Below are 20,713 nucleotides of genomic sequence, written 5' to 3'. Positions count from 1 at the left end.
AGATGGAAGTCATAAATGTGCTTTAAGCTCATTTTGCATCAGGATCCGTGTTAGGATGTTAGGAATGTAGGGTCCTGTGGATGGTGGTGGTGGTGGAAGTAGTTTTGAGGGAAGTGATCCCCAAGTAACAGCATCCAAATGCTAAAGCAGATGAAAATTGAGACATGAGAAGGATTTAAGAAATGTGTAAGTCAGATAAGGACCTAAGTAAAATAATAGAAACCCAAATTCACTCTTACATAGTTTATGTATTCCTCAAAGAGCCCCCAGGACTGCTTGATGCCTACATGATGAGTGCTCTCGTCCTACAGTGCTCTCTTTAAATAACCAGCACAGTATTTGTCAGATTACAGCGCTTAGTATTTATTGACTCATTCCTAAAAAAGCTACAGGCAAGAGTGGCTCCTCACTGCACTCCACAGCCTATGCTGTGTTTTGCTTTTGAATTTCTCTTGCAGAGTTTACTAAAAAGCTTCGCAGTCCCAGGTTTGCTTTTTGAATGTTGTGTGTAGAATTAAGTTCCTCTGTAGCATGTGATACCCAAATTAAAAACCAGCTTTGAATCAGAATATGGATAAAGCTGTGGTCAGTTATAAGCACCGATTGCTTCTCAAGCCTCAGTTTAATAGAACGCTTACTGTTTTGCATGTGAATTCGTGCGATTAAGAAAATAACTAAGAATTCTCTTATTTCTTTCTCCTGTCTCTGCCAAAGTAAGATATTTAGGTAAGATCAGTAGAATCTTTTTCTTATAGATTCTTGCAAATAATTCATTACTCTTAAGTAAGAAGGAATGCTTTTTATGTCGTTTGCAGTGCATTTTGCACTTTACCATAGTAGAGGAAGGTTTATAATTATAGCTTTTCCTGATGTACCGTCTTGCCACTTAGAAGTTGACGAGACCTTCCCATTGAAGCACTGTCAGCTAGCACCTTGGAATTGGATGGCGCTTTGGAAGCAGCCTTGTTCCACCTCCCACACCTGCTCAGAGTTTCATTCATACTTTCCCTGACATGGTCATCCAGTCGCTAAGGACTTCGATTAATAGGGAGTTCACAACTTGTCAAAAATAATTATGCTGCTGTTGGACAACTCTAGACATTTGAAAGCTGTGTCTTATCTGTAATTGGAATCTGCTTTCCAGAACTGCGCCTCGTGGCATATAGAGCAGGACTGCTCCTTCCATCTGATCACTCTAGATATTTGAAGATAGCTTTCATCATTGCCTTTAATCCTCCAGGTTAAACATTTCCTTCCATGACGTGTTGCCAAATGCTTCTTCATCCTAATACTGGACCCAGTCTGTCTTGAATGCCCCTCTCACACATGGCAGTGTCGGCCCGGACTGAACATAGTTTTCTAAACATGAGTTGACCATCAGAGAGTGTGATGTGACCATTCCCACCTGTGTTTTGGAGATGTACACTTGTTGATGCTGCCAAAGTTTGCGTTTGCTTTTTTAAGTCTACATTATAGTCTTGAATTTTGTAAGGAATGTGGTTATCACAGATTCTCAGCATTTTTTAATGAGTCATCGCTACACTGAGCTTACACTTTTACGATTAATTTTTGAAACCTAAATACACAACTACATTGTTATCCCTGTTACATTTCATCTGGCTAGTATAAGTCTATTGTTCAACATGTCAGAACCATTAACATTTTCATGCTGTCCATGTGTTAGCTCCCTCTCTTAGCCGCATGACATCTAAAAATTAAAAGTTAGCCCAGCGGGCGTGGCTTAGTGGTTGAGCATCAACCTAGGATCCAGGAGATCACTGTTGGATTCCTGGTCAGGGCACATGCCCGGGTTTCAGGCTCAATCCCCAGCAGGGGCCGTGCAGGAGGCAGCCGATCAATGACTCTCTCATCATTGATATTTCTGTCTCTCTCCCTCTCGTTTCTTCTGTCTGAAATCAATAAAGATATTTTTAAAAATTTAAAAAAAGTGAATATGCATTTCTTCTCCATCTTCACCCAAGCAATGCATAGAACTGTGATACTGGAAAGAAAGCAGGTATTGAGTCCTATAGCACAACACTCAAAATCGTTTTTCTGCTCGATGTCAATCCACTACTAACCACTTTCTAGGAATAGTTGTTTTACATATTCAAATCCATAATACATACTCTAATTCAGACCCCATTTCTCTGTCTTATCCACAAAGGACCAAGTTTCCAAAATCTGAATATACTTCGTCTTTACTGTTTCTGAAGCTAACAGCCAAGTGGTCATATCCAAAGGCAAATGAGAGTGTTTTGCTTTTGCCATGACTTACCTGTCCATTGTGACCTATCCTGGGACTGCCATCACCACAAACCATCTATTTAATAACCCTTTCTGGAATTTTGCCATAATTGTTCATAAGTCCACTGGCCTGTGTTCCAGGGCGTGCACCTTTGCACACTCATCTTTGTCTTTTGTCCTGTGTTAAAAGTGATTTGAATCTCACCATCCCTGAGGTTTCTCACAATCTTTCAGTTAGCCGGAAGGGACATGTCTGTGCAGCCTAAGCATGCAGGAGCAGACAGAGGTGGGTAGGTGCCTCTGGGAACGTGCACCAGACCAGAAACCAGGTCTTCAGAGTGAGGAGGGAGGCAGAGAGGGGAAGCGCCGGAAGATGGAAGCCTGACAGGAGCATCAGACAGAATGAGTGAGAAAGCTGCTGGTTACTTCTTCTAGAGATGTTGTGTTTGCACTGGGAGGGTGGGTGGTCTTGGAAAGTGAAGGACACCGGAAAGCAGAAAAAAAGCCAGGATGGCAGCTGCATCCAGGGCCTTCCTGACAACTGGTAATGGCTTCGTGGATGTACGTTTCACCCTTAAAGGCCTCTCTTCATGTAACCTATTTTAGTCATTACAATTTTAACTCATTCTTTAATTGTTCCATTTCCTCTTTGTCTTCTCTTAACAATATATCTTTTGTGAATATTTGAGCTTACTTGTTTTAATTCGACCACAGCCATCAGTCTTTTGCAGATTCTAACAAGGTTGGTTGTTTCTGAACATTTTTCTGTAAGGAATGGAACTTTAAAAATATTTGTGACAAGTATCCTGGTGACAGTAGAGACTTATGGGTGGATTCCCACAAGTTTTTGCAGCTTTGTTCCTCTCCTTTGTCAGCGCCTTCAAATCAGGGATAGCGTCCATCTCCACAGAGCTGCCCTGTGCAGAGCAGGTGCTCAGCCCGGGCCCAGAAGCAGAAGGGCTGATATGCTCCTCCCCTCACGCCAGGGCCCTTTCGGGTCTGAGCCCTGAGGCAGCTTAGTCGGTAGCCATTTATTTTGGTTTTGTTCATAATTAAGTATGACCATTGTTGGAATTTAGTTTTTCAGAGGTTCCTATTGCCCTTTATGCAGGGCGAGCAAAGTAGGTTTACAGTTGTGAGTACAAGAAACGCTGAGTTTATTCTTGTATTATTATTTATTAATGTATTATTTTCTATACAAATAACTGTAGACCTACTGTCTCCCACCTTGTATTTCTACTTAGGACCTCTTAGAATCATGGTAATCTTTTCACTAGTTTTTGCAATGCACTCTTCTAATGTATAGTCTGGGTGTCTAAAACCACGCCCGCTGGTCCTTTCTTAACCTGATTCTAATACCAAGATGGCCTGTGTCCTCTCTCTCTCTCCCTCTCTCTCTCTCCCTCCCTCCCTCTCTCTCTCTCCAGATTCCTATCACCCTTACATCCAATTATGTTGACGCAGTTAAGCGAGAAGTGCTTCTTCTATCTTCTGATACATAAAATTGTATCAGTCAGGCACACCAGGAATTTGTCAACTACGATACGTGAGTTTAGCAGATGTTTAAAGACTGAAGTCCTTATCATTCCTGAATCTTACCTTTCTGCCAGCATCATCATCTCCACCAGGGAAGCATGGTCCACTTCTGCCCTTGATTAAGTATATGGTCTCACCCAGCCGACGTGGCTCAGCGGTTGAGCATCGACCTAGGATCCAGGAGATCGCAGTTCGATTCCCGGTCAGGGCACGTGCCCGGGTTGCAGGCTCGACTCCCAGTTGGGGGCGTGCAGGTGGCAGCCGATCAGTGACTTTCTCATCATTGATGTTTCTCTCTCTCCCCCTCTCCCTTCCTTTCTCTGAGATCAATAAGGATGTATTTAAAAAAAAAAAAAAAAAAAGAACTATATGGTCTCTTCCCATTTCACCATAGCTTCCATTTGTTTCCTTTTACCCTTATCCAGGTGTTTTAAAAAAACCTTTAATGTGCTGGGCAGTCAGTTGGTTAGAGCATGGTCCAAATGTGCTAAGGTTGCGGGTTTGATCCCCAGTCAGGGTACATACAAGAATCAGCCAAGGAATGCATCAATAAGTGGAACAACAAATTGACATTTCTCTCTCTCAAATCAATTAATAAATTTTTAAAAAACTTTAATGTATGGTTTTATACTCCCTTACTCTCTGTTACCTGGTCTCTTCAGAAGAAGGTGTATTTTGTGTCCAGATGAGTTTCAGCATCCCAGTTTTCTCTAAGCACTCTGTCCAGTTGGGTGAAAGGACACTTGGGGTTACCTTCAAATGTCTCCCAGTGCTGTAGAATGAAAGCGCCTGGATGTGAGAATGGAACCCAGGCTACTTCACAAATTCCCTGTGCAGCCTCTCTCATCCCAGTGTCTTCTGCAAAATGAAGTCAGATAGGATTGTGCTTGGCATTTCTTCTGGGTCTTCAAGTCTTTCTCTGGTTTCCTTCTCCAGTGACTTCTGCCTCCACTTCTCCAAAAGCTACTTAAACCCCGTGGCAGGGTCTTGCACTTTTGAACCAAATGGCTTTTAGAGACATACAATGATTTTCTGAAAAGGCTTTCTTGAAGCAGCATTTATTGCTGAAAAGGTATCTAGTAACACCTTGTGACAAACGTTAGGTGACAGTGCACTTACCTTTAAGTACTTTGCCTCCTCTTCTGTCTTTTAATACCTTTAATTGGATCCTCTAGCAGGAGATTGGACTTAATTTATCTCAGGTGATGCCACAATTATACAATTGCTCAGTGGAATTAATTAGAGATTTAATTATTTTAGTGCCCTAAAGTGCTATATTAGGGAAATAAAACACAGACTAGTAATTCACCTTCAGGGTGTGTGTGTGTGTTATTTATCCCACAGCTAAAGTGTTTTTCCAGTCGTAAGGGCCGGTATTGGCATGCTCGCTCTTCTAGCCATGTCCTAATATGAAAAGTTCTGTCTCTGCATTAATTTGGGCTCTGCCCAGTCAAAATGTAGGTGAAGGCAAAAGTAGAAGGATTTTTTTTTTTTAATTGTGGTCTTTTCTCTTGCAGCTATTAGAACCAAGATCATAGATCCAATCCCTCTATGTTCTATTTAACCCTTTCTGGTCCTGTAGCCCTATACCAGCCCCTCTTACAGGTGGTCCTGGGAGGTGGTGTTTCTCTCTGTGTCTCCAGCTCCTACAACATACCTAGGCTACATAGGTGACCAACAAATGCTTGTTGAATTGAATTAGATCATTGCAAAGACAATTAGTTGAAAGTGTAGCTGAAACAGTATAAACCCAACACAAATATTATTAAAATAAACTAACTCAAAATACATGTGAGGTACTCCCCAATCTGGCTAATCATCGGAATGACCTAAAAGACATTTTTTAAAGGCCTTACTGACTCCATCTCCAGGAATGGGGTCTAGGCATCTGCATTTTAAAATTCCCCAGGTGAATATTATGGTCACTCAAGTTTGACAACCCCAGCTTAATGTGTTTTTTGTCACATTTGTATACATAGGAAAAGACTGTCTTATCAGGATAGACCCATTGCTTATTCTAATTTACAGTATAAAATAAATCTCATGTATAGTCTACTAATTATATCTAAAGGATTTCCTTTGAGCCAATAGTTTGTGTACGTGGTGGAAGTGTTTACAGATGCTGTGAGGAACAGTACCTTCCATGAAGTATTAGATTACTGGTGAGTTGTTAAGTGGGCATTTTACACCTGGACTCAGGTCCCTTGGCACTTGAAGCCCTGAGATCCCACCTCTGTGGACAGAACAGATTCAGCTATTAACTGGAAGTAAAATCATCATTGGGTGAGAGAAATTCACTCTTTTAGGATTTGAGGAACTTTCAGTGATGTCCTCCTGGGTGCTGTCTTGTCCTAATCTGAATTATCCTTCATTTTAGGGTTACATATCATATAAGCCACCTTTGAATATTCATTTGAGCCTAGCTGAGTAATAGAGTACCAAACTAAATGAAATGATCAGAGAAATACAGAATGTATGACACAACCTGGTCCTTTCAAAATAGCAATGCCAAAAAAAACACAACGTTGTAGGGGGGAAAGATTAAAGTGTCATAGCAGACAAATGCATTGTGTAAACCAGGATTGATCATGGTTGGATTTATTTTTTTTAATATATTTTTATTGATTTCAGAGAGAAGAAAAGAGAGGGGGAGAGATAGAAACATCAATGATGAGAGAGTCATTGATCGGCTGCCTCCTGCACACCCCAACTGGGGATCGAGCCCGCAACCCGGGCATGTGCCCTGACCGGGAATCGAACCCCGATCGCCTGGATCTTAGGTTGACGCTCAACTGTAGAGCCACCCCCAGCCGGGCCATGGTTGGAATTGAAAAGGCTAAAAAAAAGACATTGTAGAGTCAATTGGGGAAATTTGCACCTGGACTAGATATTAGATAATATTAGAGAATTGTCGTGAACATTCCTAGCTGTGATAATGGTATTCTGGTTATGTCAGGGATGTTCTGAGGAGATACACGTCAAAATGGGCGAAGCCTCCTGCGTTCATGGTGTCTCCAAGGCAGGTCCCACCAACTGAGCCTGTTAATTTTGTGATCCCACACCCATGGAAGCTTTCAACTCAATGATGGGAGTCTTTATATTGCAAAATTCTGCAAATGCTACAAATAGAGCTTTGTCTTCCCCTGGAGAGCTAACTTACCAGCATGCCACTGCCCCCAATTTATTTTCAAATGGTTCAGAAAACATAAACATACACACACGTGTAGACACAATAAAAATGGCAAAATATTAACTATTGTTGAATCTAGGTAGAAGATATTCATTGTTTTAGTCTAGGAGCCAACAGACTTTTTCTATATTCAGAGTGTAAATATTTGAGGATTTGCAGGCTGTACAGTCTCTGTGGCAGCTCCTCAGCTCTGCGGCTCTGCCATCGTAGCACAGAAGCAGCCAGACAGTCCTTAAGTGAACGGGCCTGGTTACATTCCCACAAAACCTGATGAAAACAGAGCCAGTGGCTAAGGGCTGAGGAGGAAGAGTTAAGTCGTTGTGAACATCTGTAGTGTTTTAGCATTTAGCACTGTCAAGCACTCTGCTAGCTCATGTGGTCCTCCCAGCAGTCCTACATGGGACTGGCATTACCTCCATTTAGAACGCAGGGCAGTTAAATGGCTTCCCTAAGATTACAAAGCGAGAATGGGAGTTTGAATCTGGCTGCCTGTGATGCCCAGCACCATTTTAGTGTCTTCATGCATTCAGCGATTGGCAAGAGACCAGGGACCCCTAGGCTGCAAGAGTCCCCAAGTTCACCCCAATTTCACATGCAGGGTGGAAGTATCCATGAAGTGCTGAGAGTCTGGTGGAGCACAGTATTAAGTGCTGTTGGACTGGGTGTTAGAAAAACCTGGCTTCTGGGCCCTGGCCAGGAAGCTCAGTTGGTTGGAGCATTGTCCTGATATGTCAAGGTTGTGGGTTCCATCTCCAGTCAGGGCACACACAAGAATCAACCCAAAAAAAGAACCAATGAATGCATAAATAGGTGGAACAACAAATTGATCTTTCTCTTTCTCTCCCTTCCCCCCCTTTCCTTTCTCTCTCTCTCTAAATCAATAAATTTTAAAAAAAGAAAAGAAAAACCTGGCTTTTCATCTCAGCTTTGCCACTGTCCATCTATACTCTAGGGTGAGCCACTGAGCTTCTCCAGACCCCTGTGATCTCTTATGATTAGAGGAATAAAACAGGATATTTCTTTTATTCTTTTATATTTCGTGGATTATGCACTAGCTTAACATCTAATGAAGAGACAGATGGGTGAATGAAGAATTAAAAATACAACTCTGTGTAACTGCTGTACTGCAGTATGCAGAGGGCACTATAGCTGCTCCTGGAAGTGACACCCAGCCCCTCAGGGCTGTCATCCTAGCTGAGCGCATTCCGAATTTGGGAAGCTTGGTGGCAGAGAAGAAGACAGCCTCAGGGGAGACGAGAGCCGCAAGTAGTTTCCCTACATACATGATGAAAGGGGGAAGCAGATGGAAGACTTTCGGAGGTGATTACAAAAAATAACCCAGACGAGGGAGGATGAGAGCCTGAACCACTGCGGTGGCAATGGGCGTAAAGAGCAAAAGATAAAGTTGGGAGCTTTAAAGATAGAATGACCAGGGCTCAGTGACAGTATCAGTCAAGATGGCTGCAGACACCCTCACAATCCCAACACAGATGTGGTTCTTGCCCGTAAGACACGTCCCGTCAGGTTGGAGAGGCACCGTGGTGGCTCACAGTGGCCCCCTGGGATCCAGGCTGAGGAGCCCCTCCAGTGTGGCTGGGGTATGTGCCAGAGGGAAGGCTCTGGAGGGACTCACACGAACAATTAGCAGCCCAAAGTGGCATGCATCCTTCACATGGACTTAAACTTGTCACTTGGCCCCACCCAGTCTCGGGGGCTAGAAAGCGCAGTCCCGGGTAAACATAGCTGGTGCTGCCGTGGCGCCTGAGTGGATGTGAGGGATGGAGGACTCTCGGGTCCCTGATCAGGGACTTAGGCAGGCATGTGAGGCAGTCACTGAGAGAGAGAAGACAGGGCGAGGGGAAGGCTGAATCTTTTTCAGCCCTAAAGTTTAACCATTTTATTGGAAATCAGCTCCATTCATTAGCGAGAAGTTACTTTATTCTTTACAAAGGCCGTTTTCAATTCAATCTTCCCAAAGAAAGTCCGTTTTAAAAATGTAGTGTTCACTTTTTTAATGTAGTGTCTATCTTTGAATTTTCATAAGGATATCATGTCAACATACAGTGTAGGAAAATTAGTTATTAACTAGGATGTTACTGCAGCCTTCCTCACATAAGAATATCGGGCTGCTGAATTCAGAATGCCAGAGGCGCAAACGCCCCCCCCCCCAGTAGGGCACATTTCAAGATACGGGGGTGGGGAGTGGGGGGCATGTCATCAGGCTGATTGAGCCTGTTGTGCTCCTCTGGAGCGCAGACACTGCACAGCCTTAGGGAGCATTAGTGCCTCAAGATCTTGGGGAAACGATGTCGTCTTTACCTCAAAAGAGTGTGGCAGAAACAAGGAATCTATACTGGTTGTCCCCTTCTTTGTTTTTCCCCTCCCCTCCCAGTTTAATTGTGCTACCTTAAAAACTGACTTTTATTGTGCATTTGTTTTTTAACAGTTGCGAGCAACAATCAAAGCTGGCAAAGGTGTGACTTCAGCTATTGACCTGTGTCGTTACCATGGAAACAAGGCCCTGGAAGCCCTGGAGAGCTTTCCTCCCTCGGAGGCCAGATCTGCTTTAGAAAACATTGTGTTTGCTGTGACCAGATTTTCATGACACCAAATTAAAAAGACACTGTTGTTCGTTAGCTGAAGAAAAACGAGGAATGAGGTGATCCGGGAGCTTTCATAATGAAATATCTCAATTTGCTAATGACTTTAAAAACATACACTTTTCTTTCCTTTTATCCCATTGCTTAATGAATACCGCCTTCTTTTTGGAACTGCTACAAACAAAATTAGAAGAAAAAAGGTCAAGCAGTTTTCACTTGTCACGCCAGAAGCGCACTTGAGGCTGCAGTAGCAGAAATAATTAATGAGATTTGCTCCTGTGACCTCAGCAAATGGACAGGAAATAAGTCCTTATTGATTGGACTGAGCCAGGGATGGCGCCAGGGTGGTGGCCTGTGGTTTTCCTTCTAGAGAGGACGGAGTGAGCTGGAAGCTGCAGGTGTCAAAAGAAACACTGACAAGGCCGGCCAGGGAGGACTGTCAGTCAAAGACGTGACCTGTTTGTCATAACAGACGCAGTCCAGTGATTACGAAAAAGCTATGCTTTGTCTTCTGGCCGTTCTTTCTCTGTATTTATAGATACAGTATGAATATACTTTACGCTTTGTGAATTTTGTGAGATTTGCAGGGGGATTGCTGGGGTAAAATGCCAAATAGTTGAATTAAGAGATTAAAATGTTATCAAATGTTAACTTGGTTGTAGTAGGAAATGCCTGTTTTTCTTTCCTAAAGACCTATTTTTTTTTTAAACACATTTCAAAGAATGAAAAATTTTTTAAAAGCTGAACAAGATACTTTTTTCAAGTGAAATGCATTTATTTGTAATACTCTGGAGTAAAGAATACCTTTGATTTTTATAAGTTTCATATATATATATATATATATAAATAAAATAGTTGCCCTACGGAATTCATTGGCAATACTTTTTTTAAACCTCAGAATGTGAATTTTTGGTCTGAACCACAGACATCAGTTTCAGAAGGAATAGAAGCCAGCTCACAGGCCTGCAACCGGACACTGTCTCCGTGCGGCTCAGAGGAGATATTTGTGTGGTTTGCGTGCATGCAATATGAGAACACCGTTGACAAGGAGGCTGAGTTTACATAAATGATCTAGATTGAGACTCAGCTACCTTTCTTCCTTATGTGGTGTAATTACAGCCCTATCTGGAGACGGCAGACACAGCAAACAGATTTTATTACCTTGTTCACTCCAACACTAAGTGAAGTTATTTTAGTTAAATTCCGCCCCCCCCCCCAAAAAGTTACAAAACCATTTTGTCTGGGCTCAGCATTAGGCCTGCAATGAAGAGAAAATCTACAGCTACAGAGATTGATGCATTATATTATGAAATATTTTAAGTGTACTTGAAATATTATAATTGTACAGTTTATGCTACTACAATTTGAAGGCCTATAGGTCTAACTTAAGAGAACACTTTTCTGTTTGAAATGCCTTTTCTCACAGAAATGGGCTTAATTAATAACTATGGTTAGATGCTTTAGAGCAGACTAGGTTTTAATCATTAACTTCCACCAAGGAGTTGTGCTTGGCGCTGTGTGGGTGTGCAGGAAGTTAGGCAAGCTGCAGGTTTTATTGAGCAGATGGCCAGGTGCCACGGGACACAAGGAAAGATCCTAGGGCACATCTGGTTCTGGTATAGCCACTGGTTTGCTGTGTCACCTTAAGCAAATCACTTCCCTCTGATCCTCAATTTCCTTATCTGTAAAATAAGGTTAAATGACAGCATATGAAGTCCCTTCCAGCTTTGTCTTATTTTCTAAAAGTTTGCCGTTTCTGACTGTCTAGATAACAAAGATGCTATGTGAGACTCAAGGACAAGGGAAGGTGAAGCCCAAAGAGGGGCCCTGAAGGAATGCAGGAAACTTAATGGCAGGCTTCTTGCTCAGCTGCCTCCCAGGTGACCTGAAGTATTCCCAGCTCACCTCTGCATGACATGTAATCCCAGGCTCCTGTTTCAACACCCACCTTTCTGCTTTCTCTGGGACCTTTCCTACCACCCTCACTGGTGAGTGACAGCGCTCTGCTCTGCCCATGGGGCACCTTGCCTGTCTTTTCAGGTCTTACTTAGCGGAGTTCTCACTTCCTCAGCATCTGGGCATGCTTTTGTTAAACGTAACACATTGGTGAATTCACTCTAAAGTATTAAATACTGATAGCCTTTCTCCAGGCCCCATCTTCAGGGATATTTATTTATTAACTCATATTAAGTTCTTATAATTTCACACAACCTCTAGGGAGAAATATGGGGAACCAAGACATGCTTAATTACACTTTTGTGGCCAAGGAATGGTAGAATTAGTGGCCATAGCATGTCCCATCCTTCACCCTTGTCTGTCAGTGCCCCCACCTCCAGTTTCTTGCTAGAGGGAAGAATTCAGTCAGTAACCATGATCATGCCTCCTTCCATTGGTCCCCCAAAACTTGCCAGTTATCTCCTTCAAACCTCACTCCAGGTCCCTGAACTCACCTGCACTCTGCTCCCTGTCAGAGAGTATAATAAAGATTGCATTAGTGAGGGCTCTGTGTTAAGGGCCTTAACTATTCCATCTTGTTTGAATCCCATCACCACTCGGGGGGTAAATATTAGCCCCATTCACAGAGAGGATCACCTCCTTTCCAAAAAGCTCAAGCCTGTAGCCTCCTGTCTCCTTCACGTCCCTTTTCTTGAGTCTTCAGTGTCTCCTCTAGGGGCTGTGAGTATGCTCAGGTCGCCCTGTCCCTGAAATAAAAGTCCTCCCTATGCCCAGACTATCCACCTCCGCTTTTTCCCTCCCAGCTTCACCAGCACTCCCTTGCAATTGGCCATTCACTCCCAGGTCCCCACCATCTCGACCAGTGGCAACGCTTTAGGCATTCAAAGAACACTTGTGGAACAAATCAGGTGTCTCACTGCAGAACTCCAGGAGAGGCAGTTCCCAGAGCACGGCCTTGCTGAGAAATCCCCAGCCATTCCCGGGCAGGCCGCCTCCCCAGCGGTTCATGTTGCTGATCGAGACTTCCCCCTTGCGCCTGCACCCCCCCCCACACACACCCCCTTCCTTTGTGCCTGATACATCTTTCTCAATCCCACCTCTAGAGGCGTTCTTTTCTAAACATGTAAATTCTATTTCCCAGTTTTCTTTCCCACTAAGTCCTCTTTTTAAAAATTCCCCAACTTAGAAAAAAACTTTTCTGGCATAAAAAAAAAATCAATTAGATATTGATTAGATAGTGAGCTATTTGCCATTCAGGATTAGAGACTTTGAAAGAGGGTAAGGATTACGCTTCTCATTAAACTTGGTTGTAAGTTTTACTTGATGACAGCACTAAATCTGCTTCAGGTTTTCTTGCTCATATAATGTGGTTTATCTAGTCACACATAAAAATAAATTACCAGCGACTTATTTGCCTGGTCCAGGTCCCATTCTCCAGTGTCTGACACTTTATCTTCTCTCCGACAATGTTACTGCTATGGCTCAGGATGTGCGTGACACCTACACACTTAGGGTAGAAGACATATACAACTCATTGAACTCAGGTGACCAGAAAGTAATCGGAATAGCCATGATTGTATGATCACCTTTCAAAACCTGACAGGTTGCTACAACATAGATCTCTTTGGGTAAGTGGGTTTGGGGAAATTGTGTTTAATCAGCAAAATGGCAGCTGAAGGATACCCTTTTTTTAAAGGCTCTAGTTAATCAGCTGGTCCATCACTGATACGGAAAACCTTGCTTTTCAGAAAACCCTTTTCAGTTCAGTCTCCTTCCAGTTCTTAGTGTCAAGAAGATCCTTTTCTGCCTCTTCATGTGTCTTCCCACTAAAATCCTATGGTTAAGATCACCTTTGTGGCCAATGGAAGCTCTAGGATTTATCTTTAGACTCTGTAATGACTGCCTCTCAGCCTAGAGAGGGCACCCAAAGCACAAAAGGGCAGAGATGGATTGGCTTGGTTTTCTAATCTATGTAACTGTGAGGACAAGATTGTCATCCCATTATTATTAAGTTTCCATTATTGTTAATTATATTTTAGTAATAATCAAGTTATTTGCACTTTCTTTAAAACAAAGCAATCTAACAAGATAATTATTTACCTCTTTCCTTTTTCCTACCTTCAGTACTAATCCCTTCTCAAATTAACTTTTCTTCTTTCAGAATGGGTCCTGCCTTTCCATTAAGGAGATAACATACTTCTAAAGGTGATTGAAAAAGAGGTGTCACCTGGGGAGCAGGGTCAAGATAGCGGGGTCCATCCACCCTTTAGGTCACCCCGCCTGTCCGTGGAGTCTGATATGCTAGGTGTTAGCCCTCTATTAGTGAAGGAGTGTTCTTTCTAGGTATGTATTTCTTTCTCTTCCATAGAAAGAGAAAGTTTCTCAGGCTTTCATTCTCTTTTTATTATTTGGGAGATGCTGATGCCATCTTCATGGAAGAACATTAGCTTTCTCTCAACTCGATCTGCTCACTTCTAAGACTAATAGTGTACCCATCACTGTTTGTCCTGTGAGCAAACGAGTGGACTCGACACTGCAAAAACTGTTGAAATTGCTTAAATTTCACTTTTTAAACACATTTAAGTCAATAACTGTGGTAGGCAGTTAGACGCACATGAGCAGAGCAAGGGCAATGGTCCAGGTAGAGAAGGTCACCAGGGTGGAAAGCTCTGGGTGCCTAGCAAAGAACAGTTATAGGGTGAGACCTTGCCCCGAGGGTGACCTTTCCTCCTCTAGCATATCGCTGGTCATGCGGTGAACCCCCTGACCTTTCCTCCCTAGAGATAACATCTAGGCCTCAGTTGTGTTTCAGCTCCAGGCCCAGAAAAGCAGCAAAACCAGACAAGCAACCCCATGGCTGACCTCACAACCAGCTGCATTGGATAATGACCCCCTGCCCTGGCACAGACCTCTCAGTCACTGCAGATCTAGGCACTGAAAGGACACACCTGGAAAGCTGCTGAATATTCTATTGAGATCTTCTCCTGGGACCTCCCATAAAATCTTCACCCTTAAAACCCTTAGGACAGAGGACCCAGTGAACTCTCCCTCCGGGGAGTATGCTGTGCCTCTCCCTTCCTCCTCCCCCTCCCCATTACCCTCCTCGGTCCCAAGCTCCTAGGGCCCTTCCTTCCTTTACCTCTGTAACTTGTTTCCTAAGCCCATTTCTTCTACAAATTACTTCTTCTACCTCTGTGATTTTCCAAATAAATGTTCTCTTATAGTTTGCGTCTCGACTCTGATTTCATTCCTAGCCAGAACTCCTACAACATAACCACTTTAAAGAAATTTTGGAAAGTAGAAAAAAATCAATCACAATCTCACCATGCTAACATCACCATTTCTTTTTTAATTCTTCTAGCCTTTTCTGCCATGCATATCGTTTTTTACCTGGTTATAATTACAGTATAGATTCAACTTTGTGTCCTGCTGTTTTCACGTAACACATCGTAAACATTTTTCCGTGGTGCTATGGTCTTCATAACCATTATTAATACGTAGCTTAAATTCTAAGCAAGCATCTGAATTTTTGTTCCTGGTTGGTTTCTCTTTTGTAAATGGGTCTTTGGTAAATACTTCGTAAGTCAACTTCCCAACCTGCTATGAAGCAAGTCTTTGACTTAGAAAAATAGTGTCCCTGCAGGTTCTCCACAGCAGCAGATTAAAACTGGGGAACAATTCCCTTAAAATTTTTCAACCTCAATGATTCATCTGCTCAGCTGGTGGTCCCCATTCCTGCAAGATGAGCTCAGGATGGAACTCACACCCTACGCTTTGCTTCCCTGTAAGTTCTCAACCAGCCACACTTCAAGTTGATGACTTCTTTCTTGCCACTGAAGTTCACAGTCTCCTAGGACAGGAAAGGGGCTTTCGTCAGCTGTCATATCTTCTGCATTTGGCCAAGACCACGGGACACTCTCTTGAAAGAGAAGAGAAGCCATCTTTGCTTCTTCAAAGACTGGGAGAAGGAAAACAAAATGATACTTATCTGATTAAAATCTTTCATGCTATAACAGATGAGCTTTATTGTGTTTTGTCATTGTCTTGATTCATTTGGGTCTTTTTTAAAAACTTTCAAATGAACTAGAAAGCAACATCAAGCTCAAAGAATGAAGCTACACTTGCAAGTCTTTCCTGCCTTAAATTAATTATTGTAACTCCACTATTTGCATTACTTCTCGCTTTCCAGGCATTTTAACGATGTCCCCCGGCCTGCTCTCTCGGTGTGTTATGAACTGCACAGTAACTTAAACCTACGTGTTTATCTGGAATAGGAACAATTTCTTTTGAGCTTCCTAACTGCTGCCTAGCTACGCAGTTCTATATCTTGCCTCTCTTTTATCTTTCTTTCCTTTTTTTGAAGATTAGAAGCGCTTAAATTGAATTGCCTTCTTTTTTAAAAGCAGCTTTTATAGAAGGATAATTTACATACCATAAAATTCATCTAGTTTAAGTGTAAAGTTCAATGATTTTTAGTACATTTATGAAGCTATGGCAGGCATCACCACAATTCAGTTGTAAACATCCCTTGTGCCCATTTGATTCAACGTCTCTTCCCACTCTCAGCCCTAGGCAGCTGCGAATCCACTCTCAGCCTCTATCGATAGAATTTTACAATATTTAGTCTCTTGTGTCTGGTTTCTATCACTCTGCATAATGTTTTTGAAGTTTATCCATGTTGTAGCATTAAGCATTATTTCATCCCTTTTCATTGCTAACTAATATTCCATTGTAGGGATATAGTACATTTGTTTATCCATTTACCAGTTGATGGGCATTTGGGTGGTTTCTACTTTTTACCTGTTATGAAAAATGCTGCTATTGAATATTCAAGTACAAGTCTTTGTGTGGACGTGTTTTCATTTACCTTGAGATCTCTAGGAGTAAAATTGCTTAGTCATATGGTAAATTTATGGTTAACTTTTAAATAGAAATTGCCAAACTATTTTCCAAAGTCTCTGTATCACTTTACATTTCCACCAGCAACACATGTGCATTCCAGTTTCTTCACATCCTTGCCAACCCTTTGTATTCCCTTTTTATTATAGCTGTTCTAGTAGGAATGAGATAGTATCTCATTGTGATTTTTATTTGCACTTCCCTGCTACTAGTGATGTTAAACATCTTTTCATGGGCATAATAACCATTTAGATATCTTCTTTGGTAAAATGTCTGTCGAAATCTTTTGCCTATTTCTTAATTGGGTTGTCTCATTACCAGACGAGCCTGGAGAGGGCCTGCCAGTAGTGTGTGGGTTGTTTTTTGTTTTAATATGTTTTTATTGATTTCAGAGAGAGGAAGGGAGAGGGAGAGAGAGAGAAACATCAATGATGAGAGAGTCATTGATCGGCTGCCTCCTGCACGCCCCCTACTGGGGATCAAGCACGAAACCCAGGCATGTGCCCTGACTGGGAATCAAACCAAGACCTCCCCGTTCATGGGTTGATGCTCAGCCACTGAGGCACGCTGGCTGGGCAGGGTGTGGGCTCTTGACTTCACACAGGCAAGATTTTACAATACGTGTCAGGTGATTTTGAGATTACATTTATTAAAGCCAGGGACAGTGAAACAAGGAAGGGCTGAGGTTAGAAGCCCTTCTCTAGAAACATTACAGGAAAGAAGTGAGCCAATGTGGGGCTGTTGTCAGCTCACTGGAGAGTCAGAGAAAAGAAAGCCTTGGTGACAGGCTCAGGGAGCTAGTCGGGGACAAGCTCCAGCTGCCCATTGCTCCCCTGGTTGCAGCCCTCCTAGGATCCCTTAGAGTTTAGGAGGTGCATGCCTGTGGGGGAAGAGGAGGAAGATGGGAAAGGCACCGGTGTGCTCCTGGGAGGAAGAGCACGTGCTGGAACCTTCGTTTTGAGGGGTTTTAAAGGCTGGGCTTGGCCTGGCCGGGTGTGGCTCAGCGGTTGAGCATCGACTTAGGATCCAGGCGATCGGGGTTCAATTCCCGGTCAGGGCACATGCCCGGGTTGCGGGCTCGATCAATGACTCTCTCGTCATTGATGTTTCTATCTCTCTCTCTCTCCCTCTCCTTTCCTCTCTCTGAAATCAATAAAGATATATTTAAAAAAAAAAAAAAAAGGCTGGACGTGTAGGCGAGGATCTCAATAGAATATTCATCAGCTTTATGCTGATGTACCAAAATAAGATTGATTCCCATAACTTCATCTGTCCTTGGCAAATGGCAGTAATTGGGTTTCTGTTATCTGCCTTCCTAAGTAGAGTGGTTTAAGCTATTTACCTGGTTGGGGAGAAGTGTAAACCTTTGCTTAGGGAAGATAGGATTGGGGAATTTACTAGATGGCTGTAAACTGATTGGCCATTTAACGATCTGTCTCCGTTTCCCATCCTAGTGGTCCTGGCTTACAAGCCTGTCTCAGTTTGTCTTATTATTGCATTGTTATCATTCTTTATGTGTTCTGGATACAAGTCCTTTATCATATATATGGTATGCAAACATTTGCTCCCAATCTATTACTTAACTTCATTTTCATAATGATGTTTTGAAATGTAAAAGTCTTTAATTTTGATGAGGTCTTATTTAATAATTTTTTTTTCCCTCATAGATCATGCTTTTTAGTGTCCTAAGGAACTTTTGCCTAACCCAAAGTCACAGAAATTTTTTCCAGTATTCTTTTCTAAAAATTTTATAGTTTTATCTCTGATATTTAGATCTGTAATCTATTTTAAAGTTACTTTTTGTATATGGTGTGAGATAAAGGTTTAAATCAGGGTTTCTCATCTCAGCCCTATTGACACTTTGGGCTGGATCATGCTGTTGGGGGCCCTCCTTGTGCGTCCTCGGATGTTTAGCAGCATATCTAGCCTCAGCCCACTCAATGCCAGTAGCACTCCTGCGCTGTTTCAACAACCAGACTTGTCTCCAGACATTGCCAGTGTTCCCTGGGAGGCCAAAATCACTGCGATTGAAAACCACTGAACTAAATTAATATTTTTTATATGTGACTATCCAATTGTTCTAGAACCATTTGTTGAAAAGACTATTCTTCCCCCCTTTGAATTGCCTTGGCAACTCTGTAGAAAATCAGTTGACCGTAAATATAAAGATTTGTTTCTGGACTCTCAATTCTGTTCTGTCAGTTTCTATGACTGTCTGTATGCCAGCACCATACCGTCTTGATTAGTGTAGCTTTATATTAAGTTTTAAATTCAGAAAGTGTAAGTTCTCCAACTTAATTTTTTTTTTTATCCTCACTCGAGGATATTTGTTCCATTGCTTTGCAGAGAGAGTGGAAGGGAGGGGGAGAGGGAGAGAGGGGGAGAGGGAGAGAGAGGGAAATACCGTTGTGGGAGAGATACATTGATTGATTGCCTCCTGCAAGTGCCCCAACCCAGGTCCAGGATCAAGCCCTTGCCTGGAATCGAACCTGGGACCCTTCAGTCCGAAGGCCAACACTCTAACCACTGAGCCAAACCGGCTAGGGCTTAATTTTTTTTTTTTAATTTAACTTTTAATTTTGAGATCATTATAGATTCACAAGTAGTTGTAAGAAATAATACAGAGAGAGCCCTGCCTGGGTAGCTCAGTTGGTTAGAGCGTTATCCCAATATGTCAAGGTTCAGGACTCAGTCCCCGGTCAGGGCACATACAAGAATCAACCAATCAATGAATACATAAATAAGTGGAACAACAAATCGATGTTTCTCTCTCTCTCTACCTCTATCTCCCCATCTCCCTTCCTCTCAAATCAATAAATAAAAATTTTAAAATAATACATAAATAAAAATAAATAATACAGAGAGAGCGCTCCCATGTACCTTTTACAGTTCCCCCCAATGGTAACATCTTATAAAACTATAATACAATATCACAACCAAGATATTGACATTGATATAATTCATCAATCTTATTCAGATTTCCCCATTTATACTAGTAGTTCTTTTTTAAAATTGTGGGGCTTTTTTATTTTTATTTTTTTCACAAGCAAAAGTTTACTTAGAAAGTCACAAGGTAGAAAAAGTGAGCCCTGGAAGAAGTGCGCCAGCTGAACTGCATGGGCTCAGGGAAGAAGTTACAGAGGCAGAAGAAGGGCCCTTGGAGCTTAGGAGAAGGAGGGAGGCCAGGAAACCGCCTTGGGAGAGGGGTGGGAAAAGGCGCAGGCGTGCTCCATAGAGTGAGCCGCTCAAAATTTTTTTAAAAAATTGCTTTGCCCACTCCAGGTTCTTTGCATTTCCATGAAAATTTTTGGATCGGTTTGTCAATTTCTACAAAAGAGTGCTGGAATTTTGATTGGGATTGCATTGACTATATAGATCAGGTTTTGGATAATTGCCATCTTAATGCTGATCTTCATGAATCATGATTTCCTTTTTTTTTCCTGTTGTGGCAGTATGTGTAGTATAGCATATGCCATATTAGTCATTTATAATTCATTGACATTCATTACATTCACGCTGTTGTGCAGCCGTCACCACTATTTCCACAACTTTTCCATCACCCCAAAGAGAAACTATGCTTTTTTTTTCTTTAACAGCAATACCGAAATTGCCAGCTTGCTTCTTACTGTGTGGTCTTCTGTGCCCCCCAAAGTCTTTTTTCAGATCAGTAATTTAGTGCTAACCTCTGAATCCCAGGGAATCCTGGTACTTGTCTGGAAAAATATACAGCAGTAGTCCCCCCTTATCCATGGAGGGTATAGTCCGTGACTCCCAATGGATGCTTGAAACTGAGGATAGTATCAAACCCTATATATACTTTTTTTTTTCAATGCATACATGCCTTTTCACTTAAAGTAAGCAATTTATGTCGTCTCTTTGGTATATCTGAATTACCAGCATCACTATTCTTACACTTAGGGGCCATTATAAGGTAAAATAACTGTTTCTTGATCACAAACACTGATATCCTGGCAGTCGATCTGATAACATGTACAGCGTTGATATTTTGGACAAGGGATGATTCACATCCTGGGCAGGGTGGAGGGGGAAGAGTGTGAGATTTCATCACGCTACTCAGAATGGCACACAATTTAAAACATGCATTGTTTATTTTTGGAATTTTCCGTTTAGTATTTTTGACTGCAGGTAATTGAAATCGCCAAATGCAAAACCACAGATATGGGGGGACTACTGTAGACAGACTTTTTTAAGAAATTGGGGTTGGGGTCTTCAAATTGCAGCTCTGAGCATGAGTGGGCCTAGAGAGTATTATGCTAAGTGAAAT

The 20,713-nt window shown here is 42.2% G+C and overlaps 1 protein-coding gene across 2 annotated transcripts in view; it reads left to right on the top strand.

The window, feature by feature from the left end:
- The window catches only part of PDSS2 (decaprenyl diphosphate synthase subunit 2), a 185,853-nt gene extending 173,308 nt beyond the window's left edge, over positions 1 to 12,545 (top strand). Inside the window, exons 8-9 of one of the 2 annotated variants that reach the window (XR_001603546.2) lie at positions 9,420 to 9,632; positions 11,342 to 12,545. Coding sequence is in view for 1 of the 2 variants with exons in the window: in XM_016217501.2 (XP_016072987.1) it covers positions 9,420 to 9,578 (159 nt within the window). In the remaining variant the exon portion in view is untranslated. Of the gene's footprint in view, positions 1 to 9,419; positions 10,724 to 11,341 lie in introns of those variants that run through there. The other variant, XM_016217501.2, reaches the window with a different exon arrangement.
- Positions 12,546 to 20,713: the final 8,168 nt, after the last annotated feature.

Source organism: Miniopterus natalensis, chromosome 5 (genome assembly GCF_054644295.1).
Source record: "Miniopterus natalensis isolate mMinNat1 chromosome 5, mMinNat1.hap1, whole genome shotgun sequence".
In the NCBI taxonomy this organism is placed as follows: domain Eukaryota; kingdom Metazoa; phylum Chordata; class Mammalia; order Chiroptera; family Miniopteridae; genus Miniopterus; species Miniopterus natalensis.
The sequence above is the reverse complement of the archived record's forward strand: the minus strand, read 5'-3'. Positions and strand labels throughout refer to the sequence as shown.